The sequence below is a fragment of the Mya arenaria genome, chromosome 6 (assembly GCF_026914265.1).
Source record: "Mya arenaria isolate MELC-2E11 chromosome 6, ASM2691426v1".
Classification (NCBI taxonomy): domain Eukaryota; kingdom Metazoa; phylum Mollusca; class Bivalvia; order Myida; family Myidae; genus Mya; species Mya arenaria.
In genome coordinates, this window is record NC_069127.1 from 74,408,966 (window position 1) to 74,431,488 (window position 22,523).

General features: G+C 37.2%; 1 protein-coding gene across 1 annotated transcript in view; it reads right to left on the reverse strand.

Moving 5' to 3' along the window:
- Positions 1-1,602: 1,602 nt before the first annotated feature.
- LOC128238671 (uncharacterized) overlaps positions 1,603-22,523 on the reverse strand; it is a 36,736-nt gene continuing 15,815 nt past the window's right edge. The window contains exons 14-40 of the mRNA XM_052954808.1: positions 19,239-19,481; positions 18,687-18,845; positions 18,145-18,352; positions 17,684-17,793; positions 17,215-17,380; positions 16,167-16,382; positions 15,877-15,929; positions 14,103-15,486; positions 13,611-13,766; positions 13,269-13,363; positions 12,796-12,968; positions 12,349-12,442; positions 11,591-11,835; positions 11,243-11,336; positions 10,804-10,977; positions 10,096-10,281; positions 8,964-9,140; positions 8,653-8,744; positions 8,273-8,360; positions 7,976-8,056; positions 7,349-7,521; positions 6,766-6,951; positions 6,157-6,336; positions 4,914-5,093; positions 4,311-4,587; positions 3,743-3,919; positions 1,603-3,438 (exon numbers count right to left, since the gene is read on the reverse strand). Coding sequence (XP_052810768.1) covers positions 3,317-3,438; positions 3,743-3,919; positions 4,311-4,587; positions 4,914-5,093; positions 6,157-6,336; positions 6,766-6,951; positions 7,349-7,521; positions 7,976-8,056; positions 8,273-8,360; positions 8,653-8,744; positions 8,964-9,140; positions 10,096-10,281; positions 10,804-10,977; positions 11,243-11,336; positions 11,591-11,835; positions 12,349-12,442; positions 12,796-12,968; positions 13,269-13,363; positions 13,611-13,766; positions 14,103-15,486; positions 15,877-15,929; positions 16,167-16,382; positions 17,215-17,380; positions 17,684-17,793; positions 18,145-18,352; positions 18,687-18,845; positions 19,239-19,481 — 5,489 coding nt within the window. The 3' untranslated portion in view covers positions 1,603-3,316. The remainder of the gene's footprint in view (positions 3,439-3,742; positions 3,920-4,310; positions 4,588-4,913; positions 5,094-6,156; positions 6,337-6,765; positions 6,952-7,348; positions 7,522-7,975; positions 8,057-8,272; positions 8,361-8,652; positions 8,745-8,963; positions 9,141-10,095; positions 10,282-10,803; positions 10,978-11,242; positions 11,337-11,590; positions 11,836-12,348; positions 12,443-12,795; positions 12,969-13,268; positions 13,364-13,610; positions 13,767-14,102; positions 15,487-15,876; positions 15,930-16,166; positions 16,383-17,214; positions 17,381-17,683; positions 17,794-18,144; positions 18,353-18,686; positions 18,846-19,238; positions 19,482-22,523) is intronic.

A 22,523-nucleotide genomic window follows, 5' to 3' on the forward strand; every position in this document is an offset into this window, starting at 1 on the left:
TGGATTCTATACAGTATGTTCAGTCAATTTGGTCGTGTTGAAGGTTATAAAAGGCCATCCTCGCCACCCAGTGTATTATAACATAAAAATGGGAATTCTTGCCATTGAAATGATTTTTATGGGCTATTATATTTTGCTAGCATTTATTAAGATAACGCAGACTGACTATAAAGATACAGTATACTGGTACAGTACCCTAAGCCTGGCCCCATAAATTAAGACGATTACGATTTGTCATCTTTGGTATTTCAATTATCTGTGCAAATTGAAAGTATTACAATACAACTTTTTAATATGCAACTATGAGTGACTCTTCAGGAATGATCTTGAATGAAGATGCCTATGACTTACTTAAACTTAATAGTTGAACATAGGTTATTAATTGAAGCTCATTTTCATTTCACATATTGGACACAATTATGTTACCAGTTCATAAAAGTTTACGACCAGTCCGATGAACGACCCCAGGACCCCTCTGCTTTCAACTCAGATGCTCCATCAGATGAGCTATTAAACCTTCTCTGGATTGCTCACATTCTCTCTGAGGTGTGCGAATCACCACCGTGCCATAAACTCCCGCGTGCTAGAATTCGTCCAAGAATTCCCAACCCTTGCACAATTTATAACCAATGTGACTCATCCGGCCAACTCTCAGTCCCTAATGCACCAGTCAGTTATACACGCCCCCACCCAGGTCCTTGGAATAGCGGGGACTAGCCCAGCCCGGGAATGAACTGCTGATAAATCCCCCGCCAAATGCCCTCGCACCCAAGCGACCCTAGGTAAGGCCCATTCCACGCTATTTTTGGCGCGAAGACGGACAAAACCACCGCATTCACCCGGGACTGTGGGGCCATCTGGGAGGTAAAAACAAGGCCTATTTCCCGGGGGAGGGGGCGTGGTTACAATTGACTGGTGCATAACACACACTGTGAAAAGCCACTCCCCCACCCCCACCCCCACACACACTTGCAAGTCAGATGCTCAACCAACTGTGTCAATTCAAAGGCCCGGAATTATTTTCCCTACTCTGCATTTTGATATATATTTAACGTCTAATTGTCAATTAATATTTATTATGCAATGCCATTAGCTGGGCATTTTTGTATATATTTTAAGGGGACTGCATTACACATTTGAAATGTTTGCAACTTTTTTTCAAACTACATTGATATCTAGTTATTTTGCGTTATTTTATGAAGAAATACCTAACCGCAACTGGTAGATACACTTTCAAAGATATTTAAAAATCCAGGCCTAATTTGATTTAATATCTGATAGCATTTATTTTAACTTTTGATGATGCTTTTTCATTGAAACAAATATTGTGTTCACATTAAGCTAGTAACGATTTGCGGAAAGAATAATTGATTATTATTCAGACTGCCAATCCTACTTGTATATGGCTTTTCTGAGTATTTGGGCCTCAGGCCATGTGTCTACAGTTGCGACATTTTTTGTCCAAGCCAGTGTTTGTCTGTCTGTCTGTACGAGAGCGTCCGACCGACGGTGTGTATGTCCGTCATCTGTCAATATGTACGTCGGTATGTCTGTTTGTGTGGCGGGTTACTCGCATGTAACAACGAATGCAACATTCTTCCCACAGGTTTATTTTAAAATGTACAATACATAGAATACAAAAATACAAAAGTACAAAACATATGGAATACAAACATGTATGAGGTATCAAGTGTTACTGGTCACACTCCATCATAGTTCAATTCATGCATACATTACACGACTTGTATTGGAAGAAAAGGTACGCTATCCATCATTAAGCTATGCTTTTCCTAGTCCCATTGACTACAATGATATAGTCTGTTGCCAGGTAACCCCATGTGATATTGTTATCATTGGAATAGGATTAGTTTGCTGATTAAGATTATATCAATCTTCTTTTAAGTAAAAGAAGTAGATAAATTCTCAAAGTTATATTAAACACTCAATAATTGCAACTGCATATTGATATATTCAATTAAAAGTCATTTTTTTCTCCTCTGGAATGGAAAAACCTAAAGTTTATAAAATACACATACTATTTGTACATATAATTTTCAACGCACATATTGCTTAAGCGAAACCCTACAAGGCATCCTAATGAAGGATGGAATACCTTCTCTTTGAAGTCTATCAACTATTTATTTCAATTTTGGCACTTGTGCTGTTCTAACATACTTCTTTATTTCTTTTATGAATCAAATCTGGGACCAATAACAACCCTTCTCCCAGATCAGGCCCCAATTTCTCGAAACTTCGTAAGTCCATTATAACAGGACTAAGCTAAACTCACTATTTTTGTTCTTTAATAATTTGCATAATATTAACTTCTTAAAGAGGTTTTATTCTTCGCATAGGAGTTATATTTATGATGATCTAATGAACCATTTTTCATTTATCAAAATTCAATTTCAGTATATATTTTATCTAATTGAAATAAGCTACTTAAGCCTGTCAAACTTAAGAAGTTTCGAGAAATTGGGGCCAGATGATTTATAAAATAATGAAATTGAATGAATTATTTTATTACAAATAATATTTATTTGTTTATTTCTATATGGTACAGAACAAGGGTATATTAATTAAGTTAAGAACCAAATCCAAAATTACATGCAACTTGCAATCAAATTTGAAATGATTTAATATATACATTTATGAATTATGCTACATTGAAAAAAACAACAACAATCAGAATCTATGTTCAAACAACAATTTACAACATAACTTAGATAAATGTACAGCAATACCATGACATGCAGACAATGAGTATTCACAAGGTTACACATATGGGCATACAAATACAGTGATACAGAAAATACATAGGTGTATATCTGCATACACTAATGATAAAAAGTAATAGATGAATTCTCCTCTATGTGTGTGTGTGTAATGATGGTTAACTGGCCCTTAATATGCAAACGTCTCACTCTCGATAACATTGCTTTGTTATAATAATAACAACAGTGAAAATAAAGGCATCATCTGCAAAACTCATCTAAAACACAAAAAACGTACATAGCATACATGAATTTTGTAATTCATTATTGACAAATGTGAGTTCTTTTTAAGTCTAATAGTTTATTTTAACATGGAAAGAGCACGGTATAAGAATACATGGTCTTTTTTCATCAATATTTAATATATTTTCATGTACATGAGAAATTATTTCAAAACACATTATAGTGGGATTTCTTTTTTAAAGAAACATGTAAAAATTAATAAGTTTAAATTTTTCCCACCAGTGCATATTTACTAAAGTGAGCTGCAATTCTGCATGGCATGAATGCATCATGACCATTCCAGATGAATTGTTTTTAGCCTATGGACACATCCGATCATCACAGGCCACTTTTCCCGACATGCAATTGCAGCGCTCACAGGGTCGCGAGGGATTATAGAAATCTTCTCCCTCAGAAAACTGCAAACCCTGGTATGTGCAATCTGAAAATAGAGCAAGGTATAATGATGAGTGTCCAACACACTCACTTTTAACCAGGGTGTCACCGGTGTGAGTCCAGGCCCAGGTGTGTGTGACCAAACCAGACAAGTGAGTTTTCTTCAGGTATTAAAATGATGAAGCGTCCAATCCCAGACATGGCAAGGTATGGTTATGGGTCAGTAAAGGTGTTTAGATGGCCAAGCGTTCAATCCCTGACAGGATGAGGTATGATGATGAAATGGTGTTTAAAAATGCAAAATGTCACCCATGCAATATTAAGATGCTCAATATGTATCAAAATCATACCTAAGCAGACTGGGCAGCACTCCCCGGGCATGTAGGTGGGGTTACTACAGTTTGGGATGGCACACACTCGTCGTAGACACTCAACAGAGCCTGCCTGGCAAACACAATCCTCGCACGCATCAGCCGGACTCGGGAACAGCTCACCCAGCTCAAACCGCATAGAGTTGTACTCACAGACTGTGAATAAGTAAAAGCAAACATTAAGTCAATAAATTCTGTCAGAGTTTTTTTGGCTGGATTTATGACTTGAACCATAGCCACAAACTAGCTATAACTACCTGATATGTACCGTAATACAAATTCACATTCAAACACAAGACAACCAGGTAACATCTGTGTGCTAATCTCATGGCCTGACACTTTTGGGTTATTCATGTTTTTAGTTTGCCAAATAGGGTAAACACTTTTATGCTTATATACATTGTTTTTTAAGAAAATGTTACTAGATCTACATGTAAATTGTCAATTGTTAACAAATGCTTGTCACTGGAAATATTCTCAGAGTTAATAAATAAAGTTACATTAACAACATCATGCTAAAAGAATAACTGTTTTTACAGCTACTTACACTGGCAGGTCTCACAGCATGCTTCCCGGCCCGGGTTTCTACATGTCACAGGAAGGCACTCCTTGCGGGCACAGTCAATCATCCCACCAACACAACTACACTCCTCGCACGCATTCCGGGAGGCGGGCACCACCTGCCCCTGCCCGTACTGGCGCCCAGCATACATGCAGGTCTGGGCCTGACAACGGGGACAGCAGGTGTCCGGGTCAAGAACTGGATCGAGGCAGTTCACTTCTGCACACAGAACACGCTTACGTTCACATGTGATTGAACCATCCTGTAAATGTATTGAATGATGGATTTTCTTTTTACGGCATTTATTGATTCTCAAATCAAATCAATTGCTGGTTTATTTTATGACCGATAAAAAACAGTTGTTTCAACATTGCACGAAAATATACATGTTTTGTCCTCAAGGTACCAATGATATTTTCTTATTGTTTCCTTTTCTGATAAAAATTGGACCAAAATTTGTTCCAGCAGTTTGAAAAGCTTTATTCAATTGCTTTATTATGTTTCCTAGACAATCAAAAACAGTTATCTTAAAGTTATCTAAAATGCTTGATGTCAAAATTCATAGAGAGAACCTCTTGTTTGGCTTACCCTGCATGTGCACTCCTGACAGACGCTGTGTGGGCTCGTGAACACCTCGCCGTTCCTGTACTGCACGCTGTTCAACTCGCACATTGTACAGGATGGACAACAGTTGCCAGGACGGTTGGCCGGATGGGTGCACGTGACAGGGGAACAAGACATCATGGCCATACACCGGATTTGCCCCATCTAAATGGTGAAGATGGGGAAATTATTGACATAATTTATTGCAATTCAATACATGGAATGAATGACATAAATAACCTTAAATTCATTAGAGCTTTTAGGCCTCTGAAATTATCTAATTTCATCAGTTTCATAATTTTTGTATTCATCATAAATATTATGTGTATACCATATATCATCATATTCATCTAAATATTTTGTATAATCATTAGGGATGGCAACGAGTACCCGAGTACTCGAGTACTCGATCGAACGTCCGAGTACTCGAGTACCAAATCACTACTCGAGTACTCGGAAAAAAATCTATAAAATCCACCAAATACACGATTTACAGAAAAAAATATCAGATCTGGTTAGTTGCCAATAGGACAATTCACCGTCCCTTTAATCCCCGCTGTGTACACAATTGACCTCAATCAATTAGTTGACATTTGTTGCGATACTTATTTTAAGTATTTTTGCAATGATTATCACAATTGATTGGTTGATATTTTAAATCAAGAATTATGAATATTAATGAGATAAACAACAATTGCAGAGTACGAAAAACTATCATTTAAAAAATAATAAGTGTAAGTAAACAACAATTGAACTTCGTATTGAATTTTGTTCACTATTTTTATGTATGCTATTAATTTTCGTTCATTGTAATTCTGATTGTTATTCATTTCTGCAGTGCATACTTGTATAAAATGAAACGAATAAGACAAATTAAAAGCCTGAAACAACATTTGTTTTCTTTTTATATCATTTTTTGTTAAAATACGTAATGGAAGTTTACTTTAATGGTGAAAATGACCAATAATACGACCAACGCACAATATACGTCATTAACGATACATGTATTCACAATCTTGTCTTTGCGAACACATATTCAATATTTCCGAGTAATCGAGTACCCGAGTACTCGATCGAACGATCGTCCGAGTACTCGAGTATTAATTTTACTACTTGTTGCCATCCCTAATAATCATGTAATACTTTGTAAATGTGTATTTTAAATTTTCTTAAACTGTTTAATTTAACAATATGAAAAGTTGAATTACATAACACAAGCAGTACCTACCATGCAAGTACAGACTTGACACCTGTCCATGAAGTCGTTGAATGTCTGTCCATCCCTGTACTCGATACCCATCACGTTACATCCCATTGGGCACACTGGACAACACTGGCCCTTTACCAGCACGGCATTATCACAGTTTACCGGCGGGCAACCCATTGTGCTGCACTCAACTGAACCGGCCTGCAAGTACAATCTTGGTGAGGTAGGCATTGACAAAAGGGCTTCAGAGTGAATGCCAACACTTGTCTGGTGCTTTTTCCCATTCAAACAAGATGAATAAGTCAACAATTATTAAAACTAGAGTTACTGGCCTTGATAAAGCTGTGCATACTATCTCTGGCAACATGTGTACCAAGTTTGAGCTGAATATCCTGAACAGCCTTTTAGATAGGGCCAATGTTATTGTTTTTGCACAATGACGCCGACATCAATGAAACCAAGGCTATCACAATATCCTGACTCTTATTATTTATAAAACAGATAAGCTCAACTTGGCTATGAAGGATACAGAGAATGCTTGTCTGTTTTTGCTCAGTCGACAAAGGAACAAAATTCAAGAAATCTTGTAGCCTGAGTGATGGGACTAATGATTTACAAATTCAGACTTACAAAGCATCTGCACACTTTACAGTTGTCATTCCCTGGTGGGACAAACTTCTGGCCGTTACGGAAGCGTTTACGTAGGTATGTGCACCCATTGCAGCTGGGGCAGCACTCAGTGTAGGATCGGAGTGGGTGTGTGCATCGTGACAGGGGGCACTCATTTTCTCGACTGGTGCAGTTCACCTCACCGCCCTTCAATTAATGAAAGGATATAAAGATTAAAACATCCCTTAACAATGGCACAGCAAGTGAACAAATAATACCCCTCTGATTTTATTCCGAGTGAAGAACATATGATTTAAACATTAAAGGATAAAACTCCATAGAATCTGATATTTCAGTTAATTTTGAAGCATAAAGGACTCTTTTACTGCAAGAATTATGCATATAACAATGTCCACATCTATAAATGTGTTAAGTTTGTTCCCCATTGCAAAGGTTTAATTTTTTTGCCCCACATAATCTCTATTTTCAACAAATTATATAAAAAATTTTTTTATGGATTTTAGATTCATTTTTATATTTAAAAATTATTACTGTTTAGCACCACCCCCTTTCCTCCACCCCTGTAATGTCTTCATCGATTTACCTCACAGACACACTGTAGACATGGTTCCCTGAAGGGTGTGAACCTCTCTCCATCCTCGTAGCTCCGCCCCCGGTAGTCACACTGGCGACACACAGGGCAACACTCCCCCGGGACACTGACAGGAGCACGACATGAAACCGCTGGGCACTGCACACGCTCACAGTCAACTTCACCTACATGAATCATTTACATAAAACAACCATTTAAAATAATATGTAACACATTTACATTCAATTTTTTTGAAAATATATTTTTAATAAGTGACTAAGCTAAAAGTTCTTCTGTGTTACATAACTCATTAGCGGAAGATGGTAAGTTCATTTGGTAATATATTTCCGAAGTTCCTAACCTTAAAACGTAAATCAAGAATTGAGACTTAGAATGTCGGACATAAAATAAACATTCATATCAAAATTATAAAAAACAACAACAGTGAAGAACTGAATTATATATTATAAGGAAGAAACTTAAAACAACAAACATTTGAAAATAATGCCAACTACACACAACTTTTGTAGAACCTTTTGAGGTTTCCCTCAAATATTTGTCAATAACCTTGACCTTTAACCTTCAAAATAGGGGTCACCCAGAAACAATACTCATAATTTTTTGAATATGAAAACTCACCGTCCATGCATGTACAGGTGGAACAGTCATCAGAGAACACAACATCACCATGGCGATAGCCACGTCCCTCGTAACTGCAGGCTAAAAATCATAAAAGTAATTATCAGCAAATTGAAAAGGATACTAGAGCCTTATTAATAACTTGTATACAATGTACTAACTTAGTTATTCCCTATATCAGTGAGTTAATAAACAGGTTTTGGGGCTGGTTTCTGTAACGCTGTATCTTATTTAAAGCTGCAACTTATGAATCTGATACCAACATGCAACTGATAAACAAGAGAAAATGTTACTTACTAACACACTGTGCACAACAGGCTCCAGGAGGGGTCTCTGTTACTCTGCACGGCAGACGGGGACATGGCCCCAAGGAACGACATGTCACCTATAAGGTTTCATATTTGTGAAAGAGTTGACTTGTTTTCTTTGAAATTGAAAGCAAACTAATGATAGTTTTCAAACAGATATAGCTGTTACTGTGAATGCTTTATGTATTTTCAAATTCTTTATTGAAAGAAATATGAAATTTTCATGAATATATTTAAACCAAGTACTATTTAGTGGTAGCTTCTTGTAGTCATAGTGTTTGGGTTAATTGTAAACTTTCTTATGCAGTAAATCTGTTAGTTCTCATAAAAATCATGCCAATTAAAGTAATATTATTTATAGATAATGACCTCTCCCCCATTACACATGCACTGCTGGCAGTTGTCCCCAGGGCGAACAAATGTCTGACCATCCCGCACACTCAACCCCAGATATATACAGTCTGAAAGTAAAAGAGAATATGAATTACTTTTATTTTTATCAGTTTTATTGTAACAAGGGAAATATTACCACACAGTTCATTCCTAACTTAAAGCAAAGTCAAATCTATGTGTCTTTTAAAAAATACCTTAACAGAGTACCTGCTTGAGTAGGTAGATCATAACATCTATGTCAAGAAGTAACCCCTTAGTATAGTTAAATAACATCACATTTCCCTCACCAGTACAGTCAGAGCAGCACTGTCCAGGCATTGTGATTCCGTGCTGACACTCCCTAGGGCAACGATCCTGGCGGGTGCAGGAGGGGACCCCCTCGTCACACAAGCACGTCTCACACGGGTCCAGCAATGATGTCCACCTCTCCCCAGTCTCATATTCTCGACCCTCAGCAAAACACGCTGCAAGAAACACACGTTTTACCGCTTACATAATTTTATTACGATGATACTTATACATGTATGCTGATACTAATGCTTAAAACACATACAGAATTAAAAGTTTTGGATTTATTATGATTATAAGTAAAACATGTTTTGATTCTTCTTCAGAGTCAATGAGAAAACACTCTGATAATCAAACCCAGGACAGGAACACTCAAGGTGACCAGTACAAAACTACAGCAATAAACATTTCAAGGCACATCACTGACCTGATTAACTGTGGCGAAAAGTCAAATACCTGTATCATACATTTCCAGCAAATCAATTAGGCAAACAAACTGTTTTATTTAAAACTTTAAAAGCATGAATACTAGTAGTTATTATCCAAAGCTGTTTTTGACCCATCGACAAATGTAAAATATTTAACTTTAAAAACAGTAATTTAAAGGCACTTGCTCATATTTTTGGTCCAAAAGTTAGCTTTCAGAATAATTCATTCAAAAACACTTATTTTATTATTATTTTACTGTATGATATTGAAATTGCAGAAAAAATACAACTTAGTACAAAAAAATATTTTGGTTTTAGTGGGGTGCGAACCCATGCCAAGAATAAATAGAAAACCAACGCCATAACCACTAGGTTACAAGGACTTAAATACAACAGCAAAAGATATTTTGACCTTTTTACAATACATTGATAACATCCCGATAAGTCAATCAACCAATCAGGCAACAATGAATCACTGAAAGCTGTGAGTAACGCATTTGAAAATTGTGGTCTTGAAAAACGATATTTGAGCAAATATGAACATTTGCTGCAGGGTTTCAGCTGTCAGTATCTTAGTTTTAACACCCCTAATGATTTGACACACTTTATTCGTAATAAATGAAGTGCATTTTACAAACCATGAGTCCCTTTAAGAATTTAAAACCTTAATAATATGGTGTTTTTTTAAATGAGGCTTGCTTACTGGGGCACTGTGTGGGGCAGCACTGGCCAGGGAGGGTAATAGGACGTTGACAGGGCAGGTCCATCCGCAGACACGCGACTGGCACACAGCGCACCACTGTATTGTCGCACGTGCAAGTCATACATCGATCCTCTGGAGACTCGAATGACTGACTGTGCTGGTATACCCTACCCAGGTACTGGCATGCTGAATCAGAATATATAATACAGGTGGCTTTTAAAACACAGTAAAATTGCTATTAAAATTAGTAACATGCACACATTCCGATCTATGATTAAACAATATTTCATGTTTCATCATGGAGTTTCACCATTTTCAGCATCCAAGCACGTAAGATACCAAAGCACAGAGAATAAAATGCCAATACTTGTTAGTTTAATTGAGTTTATCAAGGTCTGCCTACCCATATTGGCTGAATAATGGCTTGGCCCTGCCATGATGCCATCACAATTTAAATTGTGTTTAAATGCCACAAGATGGAAGTGACTGCAATTCCCTGTCAAATCCAGATATAAAAAGACTGGATGGTATCAGACTAAGATACAAGAGAGTCAGGTGGGATACCCTAGCTTTTTGAAAAGAAACCGCTTTGTTCTTAAACGTGCTCAGTATAAAGCACCGATACACGGGATAAAACTTCCCAGGTTTTAACTAGTACATGTACTGTTTACACCATTTCCCCAGTACTACACTTTTACCAGCACTAACCATTATCACATCTGGGGCAGCATTCCCCTGGGGGTGTGATGGGGTTAAGACATGTGGAGCGCGGGCAGGGGGTCGGGTCACACCGTACATTTCCGTCCCTACACAGGCACTGAGTACATTGGTCCTGCATGTAGGATTGATCCTCCATTAAGTCACGGCCATCTACCCTACAATCTGTTGTAAAATAAAATGAATGCATTTCTAAAGTCTTGGTCTTATTCAATGTAACAATCAACAATAATGACTCTGACACTATTTGGAAACTAAATAAACTTCAGTTATCTTGATGAATTAGGCTAGTGTTTAATGTATCATTTTGAAATAATACTCCTGGAAAAAAAAAAATTCAATCTTCTTGCGTTTATAAATGAAAAGTTTTTAATTAGTATTCTCCAATATTACAATATGCAAGTAACAGGAGATTGTTTTATCTGCATACCATCACATGTGGCACAGCACTCTCCCGGCGGGACGCGTGGATGGCTGCAGTCGGGCGGGATACACTGGATACGTTCACATTCCACACTTCCAAACTGACAATGGTAGAAAAGTCAACAAATTTAAATTTAATATGTTACAGCCTGTGTCAAATCACCAGGCAAATCCTGTCAAATATTTTGTCAATGTAACAGCATGTCAGAAAATGTGGCATTGCAGTAAATTTGATCCTAGAATACATGTATGTGAAAACACTAAGCTTTATTTAATGATAAACCTATGGCTTGGATAGCAAATAATGAATGACAATTAATTATATTTTTTGATTAAAAACACAAATTAAACATACCACACATGTGCACTGCTGACATGCAGTTTCTCGCCAGGAGTCTCCATTTTGTCGATCCCCGCAGTCGAGGCATGTCGGGCAGCACTCCCCCTCCAGGGTCGTCTGGGAGGAGCATGTGCCCAGGTTGGGACAGTCCACGTGCGCACAGGTCACTGACCCCTCACTGCACGTGCATCGGTTACACATAGCTTCATTCGGGGTGAATGTCTGAGCATCTCGCACAAGGATTCCATCATATTCACAGTCTGAAATAGTAATAATAGATAACAATATTAGTAGCAAAATTATTAAAATACTAATTCAGGGTGCAAACCTGAAATACTATGCATTCTTAACATTCTTTACTGCTGAAATTTTGTTAATGTTTGAGAGAATATAAGGGGTTGAATTGATCAAATGTCCCAGATCATATGGTAGGTTGTATTGATAGTGTAGTGGTTAGTGCACTAGCCTCTCACCATGGTGTCCCAGGTATGCAGCCTTGGAGTTTGAGAGTTTGGTTGGTGGTCACCAAGCCGAACAAGTATTTTTCTCTGAGCACTCATATTTCTTCCACTTCTCAAGACCATACTCATGCAACATAGTGCCAACAAGAGTGACTTAGAATAAATTAAAATAACTTTCTTCACAATTGTTGACAAATGAATAAATTTTGAACTACATTTTGTAAATGGTAGGTTTCTTGGAGTGTTTTACTTGACCTCTTCTAACACAAGAACATAAACTGGAACATTACAGACAGTAGAAAGCAGGCCTACCATTGCACTGGAGACAGCATCTGCCGGGTATTTTGACCGGGTGGCTACAGGTGACAGGAGGACAGCTCGTCTCCACACATGTTACGAGCCCTTCCTGAAAGGTAAACATCAATCATGAACAATTTGTGTGTCTCAACAATTTCAGTAAGGCAAAATTGAATGTCCAACAGTTTCATACACTTCCAGTTTCAATTAAGGTAACCATTTTAGTCACTCTTTTATTGATGTCTATCATTTAAAAAAAAAGTCAGTATTAATATGTTTTTGTTAATTTGCTTACCCAAAAAGTCACCAGCTAATGTGAGTTTTTTTACGAATTACACACTACTTTAACACTCATCTCTAGATACTTATTCCATATAATATACCGGTAGTACAAAAGAAAGATTAGTTTTCTACAATGATAAGCCTTAGATAAGCACATGTCCTAGCTTCATGACTGTATACCTGGCACGAGCAAGTCTCACAGTCTGAGGAGGCCCAGCTTGTTCCCTGGAGCCGCTCCACACCCGCACGATCCACACACCCTGTACATGGGACCAGATTTCCCGTGAGCCCATTGTACCACTCATGCTTACATCCGCCACATCGGTTCACGCGACACACTGCATCGGGGAACCCTGAGATGGGAATGATAGTCAATATAGGTCTATACTGTATAAGATAAAACATTTGAAAAAACCTGGATATGGAATTTATACTTCACCCAGTGTTAAACCTTTTAAGCTCAATGTTTCCATTTAATATATTATGATAGTTTTGCCTCAGTAAATACATACATTTAAGAAAAAAATTATGTTTGGAAGTAACAAGCATTTCATTAAAAATCTGTGATAAAATATTCCTGGTACCCTACTTTTGACTATTTGAAAATGTAATGGTGTCATAAATAGTCTTAACTTTAAGTGTATATTCCATACCTGGACACCTGCGGTCCTGACAGAGCTTCTCACTACATTCCAATGGGGCCACGCCGAATGGACACTCAGTGTAGTAGTATGTCACAAAACACAGGCTAAAACAGTATAAGTGCAATAACGTAATATATTTACTGTTAATTAAACACTTCATCATGGTGGCATCACATCCACAAAAAAAATAAAAAAATTGTTGCTTTATTGAGAAATCAAAACACACAGTGATAAATATTTAAACATGAGCATCGGAAATAAATCTTTACATTTCTATTGGGCTTCAAGCAAACATTGTTTAAAGTAAATCTTGCAATTTTAACTGATTTATAATCTCCCTTATCCACCCACCTCCTGTCAGGTGCAAGAGGCAGCCAGAGCCCTTCACTGGTCACACTGGTTTCCCTCATGGCCGGTACCTTGCCCTGTGCCCGCTCCTGGGCCCGTCCCACAATCCCCTCAATCAGGGGAAGCTGGGAGTCACGCCGCAACCAGTTAACAGTGTACCTGGAAGAAAACAAATGTTAAGGAGCTTTAACTGTGTGATAATTGGTCTCCTTCCTTAAAACTTTAGTTCAAACAATATGCATTAGAGTAGAAGTCTGCAAGACATATAAGAGGTTTGTTTTCACTATATCTAAACTCCAAACCCTTGGTTTACTTTCAGTAAGGCAAAGCCGTTTTCATTATATGTTTATTTTCTATGCATATACATGTGGAATTCGCTAAACACAAATAATTTTTATTTCTTAGCAAATTTTAACTGATTAGTTCATGGAAAATGGCTTTATATGGTGATTTACTTTGAGATTGTTTATGAAATCATGAAAATCTTAGACTTACCTCCATTCGGGCAGATTCTGGAGTGCAGGACAGATCCTTGTGATTATACGGATAGTTTTATCATCCACGTTATCCACTTCCAGTTCGGCCCAACGCTTGATCAGGATCAACATCGGCCCCAGGAAGTAGCGATTACAGTTGTTTCCATCATAGCCTCTTGTATTAAATCCATAAATGTCATACCTCGAACGATTCTGTCCATATCGGTCAAGGCCATACCTATTGAAGCCATAGCTATCAAAAGTTGTCGGTGGTTTATATGCAAGAAGTGTCCCATTTCTGTGAAAACCAAAGGGAGTCACACCAGAGCGATCAAATCCATATCTATCATAGCCAAATTTGTCATAGCCATTGGAATCATAGCCATCAATGTTGTAGTCATCTTCAGAAAACCCAAACTTATCAAGACCCATTGAGTCATAACCATTTCTCCTGTAACCTTGCCTGTCAAATCCATACACATTATAAATACCCCTAGAGTCCTGATCACCATTTCTGTTCACTCCGTACACATTATAGCCCTCAATATCGTATCCTTCACGATCAAACCCATGCCTGTCATACCCCATAGAGTTGTACCCAAGGTTTGGCTGGGTAATTTCACAGGCACCACCCTCAGACAATGGGAAGTATGTGACACACAGCTGTTTCTTACTGTCCATAACATCATCTGGAGTTACTCTGAAGGGCATCATGGGAATATACCTCAGCTTTTGTGGGTAGTTAAGGAACGCACCTTCATGTTTATTTTGCCAGTCCCAGAATAATCTGTCAATGAAAGCAGCCACTGACAAGTACAATGGATCATAAGGGCTTCTGTCTGAATCCATGTGCCCGCCAACCCAGGATTTAAACATTGCCAGAAACAGTTCCATATTAAGCCTAAACTTGTCATAATCTGGCTCATTAAGAGCGTTCTGTATGTCTATGGTATCTGGTAGAGGCTGATCGGTGTTAAACTTCCTCCTCAGACAGGGCACCCAGCTAGGTGGGTAATAGTCCTTGAACGGATGGTACTGCACACAGTCATTAATGCCTTGTCCATTCCCGCCAAATATCTCTGCCGACCAAACCCGAGCCCTCTGTTGATCTCCAGCATTCACTGTCCAATCATAATACGGTATTCTGATGGAACATTCACCATTCTCCTGTAGCCTCCTCTCAACCTCTCGTAAGAAGAATCGGTTCCAGAGAAGTGAGGCAGAGTTTCCTACTGCCTGGGCTTTGTAGTCAGCATACATCTGGCTGAACGTATACCACTTGGAGGGTAATTCCATCTTGTTCAGTTCTCTGATGGTGTGTTGGTACATCTTCAGCTCTTCTTTGCTCATGTCCCGTATCTCTTTTCTGCGGTTTATAACACTACAAGAGCATTCCACTGCACCTATCAATATTAAGTGTTATGAATTTATGGATACATGGCAAATATTTGTTCTAGTCATAGAAAAAAAATCAAGATTCTTTTGTTTTGTTAACGTCATCATTTTTCCAAGTCAGTTTTACTAATAAGCTTAGCCAGAATACGGTAATCAAACTTGGTATATATGTGCATTTTCTCATAGTGGACATGTTTCATACCAAAAATTGTTTACATTTTTAACATGGCCGCTTTAAGATTGAATAATAAAGAAATTGACTCCACTGCCATCCACATCTTCAAAGCTGAAGAAAATATATATTTTCTTTTATCTTATACAGAAAGATGTAATTTTATGAACCGCTTTCATGGTCATCAAACTCACAAACATACAAGTATATCTGGAGAATATCTTACCTGAGTATGTACATTTACAAAGCTCGCAACCGCCCATAAACGTCTCCCCAAACCTAGAGAAAACAAACCAAAAACAACTTAGATTAACAAGCATTGATTATTAAGGGTCTCATATATTTTTGTTAAAGACATGCACACACCATCATTTGCATCCTGATCTTCTTACGTAAGGCTTTGAATGAATAAATTAATTATGTCCAGACCCATCATGTGTAATAATAGTCACATGTAAAATATAAAATATCACATTTGATTTATATTTGGTGAAACCAAGCATGTTTTTTGCCTACCTGTATGTTTTGTCATTATATGAGCAGCCACATTGCTCTTCACAAGCTACATCATCACACTGCTGCCCGCGGGAGAACTTGATGACTCTAGTGCGCCCGTCCTCTATACCCTGGCACTGTGCCAAGGTCGCTGTCCGACACCGGTACGTGTACTCTGTGTACACGCCCCAGGCATTCAGGCCTGAACGGTCAGAACCTGAGCATGAATAACCTGCCCTGTATGATGAAAGACAATTTTTTATACAATATAAAATAACATATATATATATATATAACATATTATATACATACATAAACTGATGAATAAAATAAGAAATAACTACGGTACGTTCTATTGGAACATACGTCACCATCATAAAAAAATCCACTCAGGGCTCAGCTCAGGAATGAATGAGTGAAGGTGCAGTAAAAACCTCTATTACCAACTCTTTGGACAAAGCTTAGATCTGATCATCGTATTATAATGTTTTTATATATGTATAAATATGGCCTCAAATAACAGAACTATTTGTCACTCTAATACAAATGATTGGAATATCATGCCTTAAATACTGTCTGCAAATTAACTTGGGTTTTCAAGGATTTAAAGCTCACTTATCGAGGCTTCTGCATCGCCAAAAACCACCAAGTAAATTTAGAATTACTGGTAAAAGCACCGTGGTCACTCAATTGATTTCATACATTAAAGAAAAACCATCTGCTGCCATAAGGGATTTGGCGTATTATTTCACAAATCATTAACTATGGGAAGAGAAGGGCCAGTTACCCACCAAAAAATCCATGTACACTTTGCATTTATCCAGAAATTGGCTTTTAAATAAACTCAAAATAATAACTAGGTGAAAAATGAAATTCTTTGAAGAGATGAAACTGACTGTCCTAGACGCCATTGAGGAGGTACATGTTAACTACTTCTTCGGTGCCAAATGGAGACCATGCTTTGTTTAATAGATGGTGATCACATTTTGCTTAGCTTATTTGCAAAAAGTAGTATAACAGTTCCTGTTGCAAAACACCATCTTAACTTGTAAATAGTTCATGTATTTACCTATTGTAGCCCTCCGCATCATAGTTATTCTTGTCATAGTCAACCATGCCGTCATATTCCCCAGATTGATCATACCCCGTGAGGTTATACCCGTCCCTTGAGTAACCTCCCTTGTCTAGTCCCCAACGGTCATAACCTGCTATGTCGTAGCCATTACGGTCAAATCCTGGTACAGAAAAACAACGCAATCTCCTTTAAATATATATTATAGTGGTGTTTGAGCAAATATGTAAAGACTTACAGTAATACTTTTAAATCATTTATCTTTTTTTTCAGGAAAATGTTCAGTTGAAACAAGTTTCGACAAAAAGTCCATGTTCGTCTTCAAAAAGTGTAATTCTCTGTTGAGGAAGGTAAAAATGTACCAAGAAAAACTAAAGTATTGAAACTACAAAACTAAATAAGGTACAATCATAAGAAATTCTGATTTAAGCTAAATGTATCTAGAGTTTAGGTGAATGTTTGCTACCAAGCCAGTCGTATCTGGAAGACCCAAATCTGCCTGTCCCTGTTTTGATTCCAGTGTACTCAAGCCTCACATCGCCACGCCTGTTCCGATCATCTACGTCAAACCCGTACCTGCAAAAACGTAGATGAAAGGCAACTTTGGAAATGTTCAAATGTATGATTTAATCTTCTCTCTAGCTTGACCCAAAACCTTATATTTAGCAACCGTTTTTTTAGTGCATTTTTAAGTAAAAGCTTTTCAACAGTACTTGCCCAATACTAAGGGTTAACCTAATATCAGTAACGCAAGATGAAACAAAATGATGGTCAAATTAAAACCGAGTTTATACATCATACATGTTATCAAAATACCATTATTTTTACACAAGGAATAAATGGAAGGCTGCCTTATTTAATAGAAATCCTATTTAACAAAAAAATTACTCAAAATAAAATCAACCAACTTTGCATATTGTAACTCACATGTCATATCCATCCAGATCATAGCCAATCAGGGCACCATCTTGTTTTGGGTACCGGTAACAACAAGCCCCAATCCTGCATCGGGCCTCGCACCCTCCCTTCGATCGGAAGTTGTTAGCATTGCCACGGCAACCCGTGTATATGAAGGACTTGCATGTCTGGGTTTGTCGGTCAAAGAACCAGCGGGTCTCTTGTTTAGAACAGTCCCCTGATAGTGGGTAAAATCTATTAGCATTGGAATCTTCATCAAAACTTATTGTAAACTGAAGCAATACACACAATGTAATCTTTGTAAAGAAATGTTAACAAATCAACTTAAAACCATAAAATTAGCTTAGCATAGATTAGCATAGATTAATTTCTGTATTCTTTCATAATATCTATCTTGACCTTGACTCAACTGTTCAGAAAAGAGGCTTGAGTATCATATATGGCTTACATCTGCCGTCATCACAATTAGTTAAGTATGAATTTCATGGTGTTTATTAAACTAAACTAATCTAAATCTTAACATCAACAACAAACATTCTAAAGTAGGCCACCTGTACTGCGGGGCAGTTCACAGACATCAAGGGCAGTATACTGGCAGTAGTGACCGTCAAAGCCGGGCGGGCATAGACACGTAGTCAGCTGGGGCTCTGAGGGCCAGATGGACTGCTGACATGTACCCCCATTCTCACATGGGTTCGGCAAACAGAAATCTGTAATCCGTTTAAATTGTGTGAACTTCATCTTCATTAAGAAAACAGTCAAAGAAATATATTATTTAAATCAAATGGCATGTAACTGACTGTCAGCTGGAATTTATCCCCAATTTACACAGAGAAACCTAAAAAAACCCGACAGAATTGTATGTCACTTAATACAAACAGTATGCATAAAACTTTGCACAAAGAAATCTTCGATACACACAGACAGCAACTGATCAATGAAAAGTGGGATGTCATTTTGCTGATTGTTTAACAGTTTTATTTATAGCCATTGGCGTTTCAAATGTTAATTTTCAGTAAATTTTAGAGGCAAAACCCAAAATTGGAACATAAACACATTACCAGATTACATGTAGCATTACTAAAGACAGCATTAAGGTATACCTCTCTTTTCATAGCAGTCCACATATTTCCCGTTGACGAGCCAGCGAGCACTGCATGAGCCACAGAAGTCAAGTCTACACGAGGCTTCAGGGTACGAGGGGCAGGTCTCTGTCTGACATGGGTTTACTGTGCACACACCTATGTCGGCATCACACTGACATGGTGTGACAAAGTCATCAATGTCAAAACAGAACCTGGCAGAATTCTTGACATGACTGGAGCTACGATCTTCTGTCACCATATCTGCAAAACATAGAATTATTTACAGGTCGTCCAATGTAATGTTTTTTGAAATGAATTTGCTGTTTAAAAGAAAACAGTTGATAAAAGAACCTCATATGGATGATTATGATAATTTCTTTTACTCTGTTAATCAAGGTGCATAAATAAAGAATTGTGTATCCAGAGAGAAGAGACATTTTTAGAATGTATGTCCATTGCAAACATGACTTCTGTCCGTGGACATTTTTAACATGTGTCTATTGCTAACATGACTACTGTCTGTGAACATTTTTAACATGTGTTTCTATTGCTAACATGACTACTGTCTGTGAACATTTTTAACATGTGTTTCTATTGCTAACATGACTACTGTCTGTGAACATTTTTAACATGTGTTTCTATTGCTAACATGCCTACTGTCTGTGAACATTTTTAACATGTGTCTATTGCTTACATGACTACTGTCTGTGAACATTTTTAACATGTGTGTCTATTGCTAACATGCCTACTGCCTGTGAACATTTTTAACATGTGTTTCTATTGCTAACATGACTACTGTCTGTGAACATTTTTAACATGTGTTTCTATTGCTAACATGCCTACTGTCTGTGAACATTTTTAACATGTGTGTCTATTGCTAACATGCCTACTGTCTGTGAACATTTTTAACATGTGTGTCTATTGCTAACATGCCTACTGCCTGTGAACATTTTTAACATGTGTTTCTATTGCTAACATGACTACTGCCTGTGAACATTTTTAACACGTGTTTCTATTTTTAACATGCCTACTGTCTGTGAACATTTTTAACACGTGTTTCTATTGCTAACATGACTACTGTCTGTGAACATTTTTAACATGTGTATCTATTGCTAACATGCCTACTGCCTGTGAACATTTTTAACATGTGTTTCTATTGCTAACATGACTACTGTCTGTGAACATTTTTAACATGTGTTTCTATTGCTAACATGCCTACTGTCTGTGAACATTTTTAACATGTGTTTCTATTGCTAACATGCCTACTGTCTGTGAACATTTTTAACATGTGTTTCTATTGCTAACATGCCTACTGCCTGTGAACATTTTTAACATGTGTTTCTATTGCTAACATGCCTACTGTCTCTGAACATTTTTAACATGTGTTTCTATTGCTTACATGACTACTGTCTGTGAACATTTTTAACATGTGTGTCTATTGCTAACATGCCTACTGTCTGTGAACATTTTTAACATGTGTGTCTATTGCTAACATGCCTACTGTCTGTGAACATTTCTAACATGACTACTGTCTGTGAACATTTTTAACATGTGTTTCTATTGCTAACATGCCTACTGTCTGTGAACATTTTTAACATGTGTGTCTATCGCTAACATGACTACTGTCTGTGAACATTTTTAACATGTGTTTCTATTGCTAACATGCCTACTGTCTGTGAACATTTTTAACATGTGTTTCTATTGCTAACATGACTACTGTCTGTGAACATTTTTAACATGTGTTTCTATTGCTAACATGCCTACTGTCTGTGAACATTTTTAACATGTGTTTCTATTGCTAACATGCCTACTGCCTGTGAACATTTTTAACATGTGTTTCTATTGCTAACATGCCTACTGTCTCTGAACATTTTTAACATGTGTTTCTATTGCTTACATGACTACTGTCTGTGAACATTTTTAACATGTGTGTCTATTGCTAACATGCCTACTGTCTGTGAACATTTTTAACATGTGTGTCTATTGCTAACATGCCTACTGTCTTTGAACATTTTTAACATGTGTGTCTATTGCTAACATGCCTACTGTCTGTGAACATTTTTAACATGTGTGTCTATTGCTAACATGACTACTGTCTGTGAACATTTTTAACATGTGTCTATTGCTTACATGACTACTGTCTGTGAACATTTTTAACATGTGTTTCTAATGCTAACATGCCTACTGTCTGTGAACATTTTTAACATGTGTCTATTGCTTACATGACTACTGTCTGTGAACATTTTTAACATGTGTTTCTATTGCTAACATGCCTACTGTCTGTGAACATTTTTAACATGTGTCTATTGCTTACATGACTACTGTCTGTGAACATTTTTAACATGTGTCTATTGCTTACATGACTACTGTCTGTGAACATTTTTAACATGTGTGTCTATTGCTAACATGACTACTGTCTGTGAACATTTTTAACAAGTGTCTATTGCTAACATGCCTACTGTCTGTGAACATTTTTAACATGTGTCTATTGCTTACATGACTACTGTCTGTGAACATTTTTAACATGTGTGTCTATTGCTAACATGCCTACTGTCTGTGAACATTTTTAACATGTGTGTCTATTGCTTACATGACTACTGTCTGTGAACATTTTTAACAAGTGTCTATTGCTAACATGCCTACTGTCTGTGAACATTTTTAACATGTGTTTCTATTGCTAACATGACTACTTTCTGTGAACATTTTTAACAAGTGTCTGTTGCTAACATGACTACTGTCTGTGAACATTTTTAACATGTGTTACTATTGCTAACATGACTACTGTCTGTGAACATTTTTAACATGTGTATCTATTGCTAACATGCCTACTGCCTGTGAACATTTTTAACATGTGTTTCTATTGCTAACATGACTACTGTCTGTGAACATTTTTAACATGTGTTTCTATTGCTAACATGCCTACTGTCTGTGAACATTTTTAACATGTGTTTCTATTGCTAACATGCCTACTGCCTGTGAACATTTTTAACATGTGTTTCTATTGCTAACATGCCTACTGTCTCTGAACATTTTTAACATGTGTTTCTATTGCTTACATGACTACTGTCTGTGAACATTTTTAACATGTGTGTCTATTGCTAACATGCCTACTGTCTGTGAACATTTTTAACATGTGTGTCTATTGCTAACATGCCTACTGTCTGTGAACATTTTTAACATGTGTGTCTATTGCTTACATGACTACTGTCTGTGAACATTTTTAACATGTGTTTCTATTGCTAACATGCCTACTGTCTGTGAACATTTTTAACATGTGTTTCTATTGCTAACATGACTACTGTC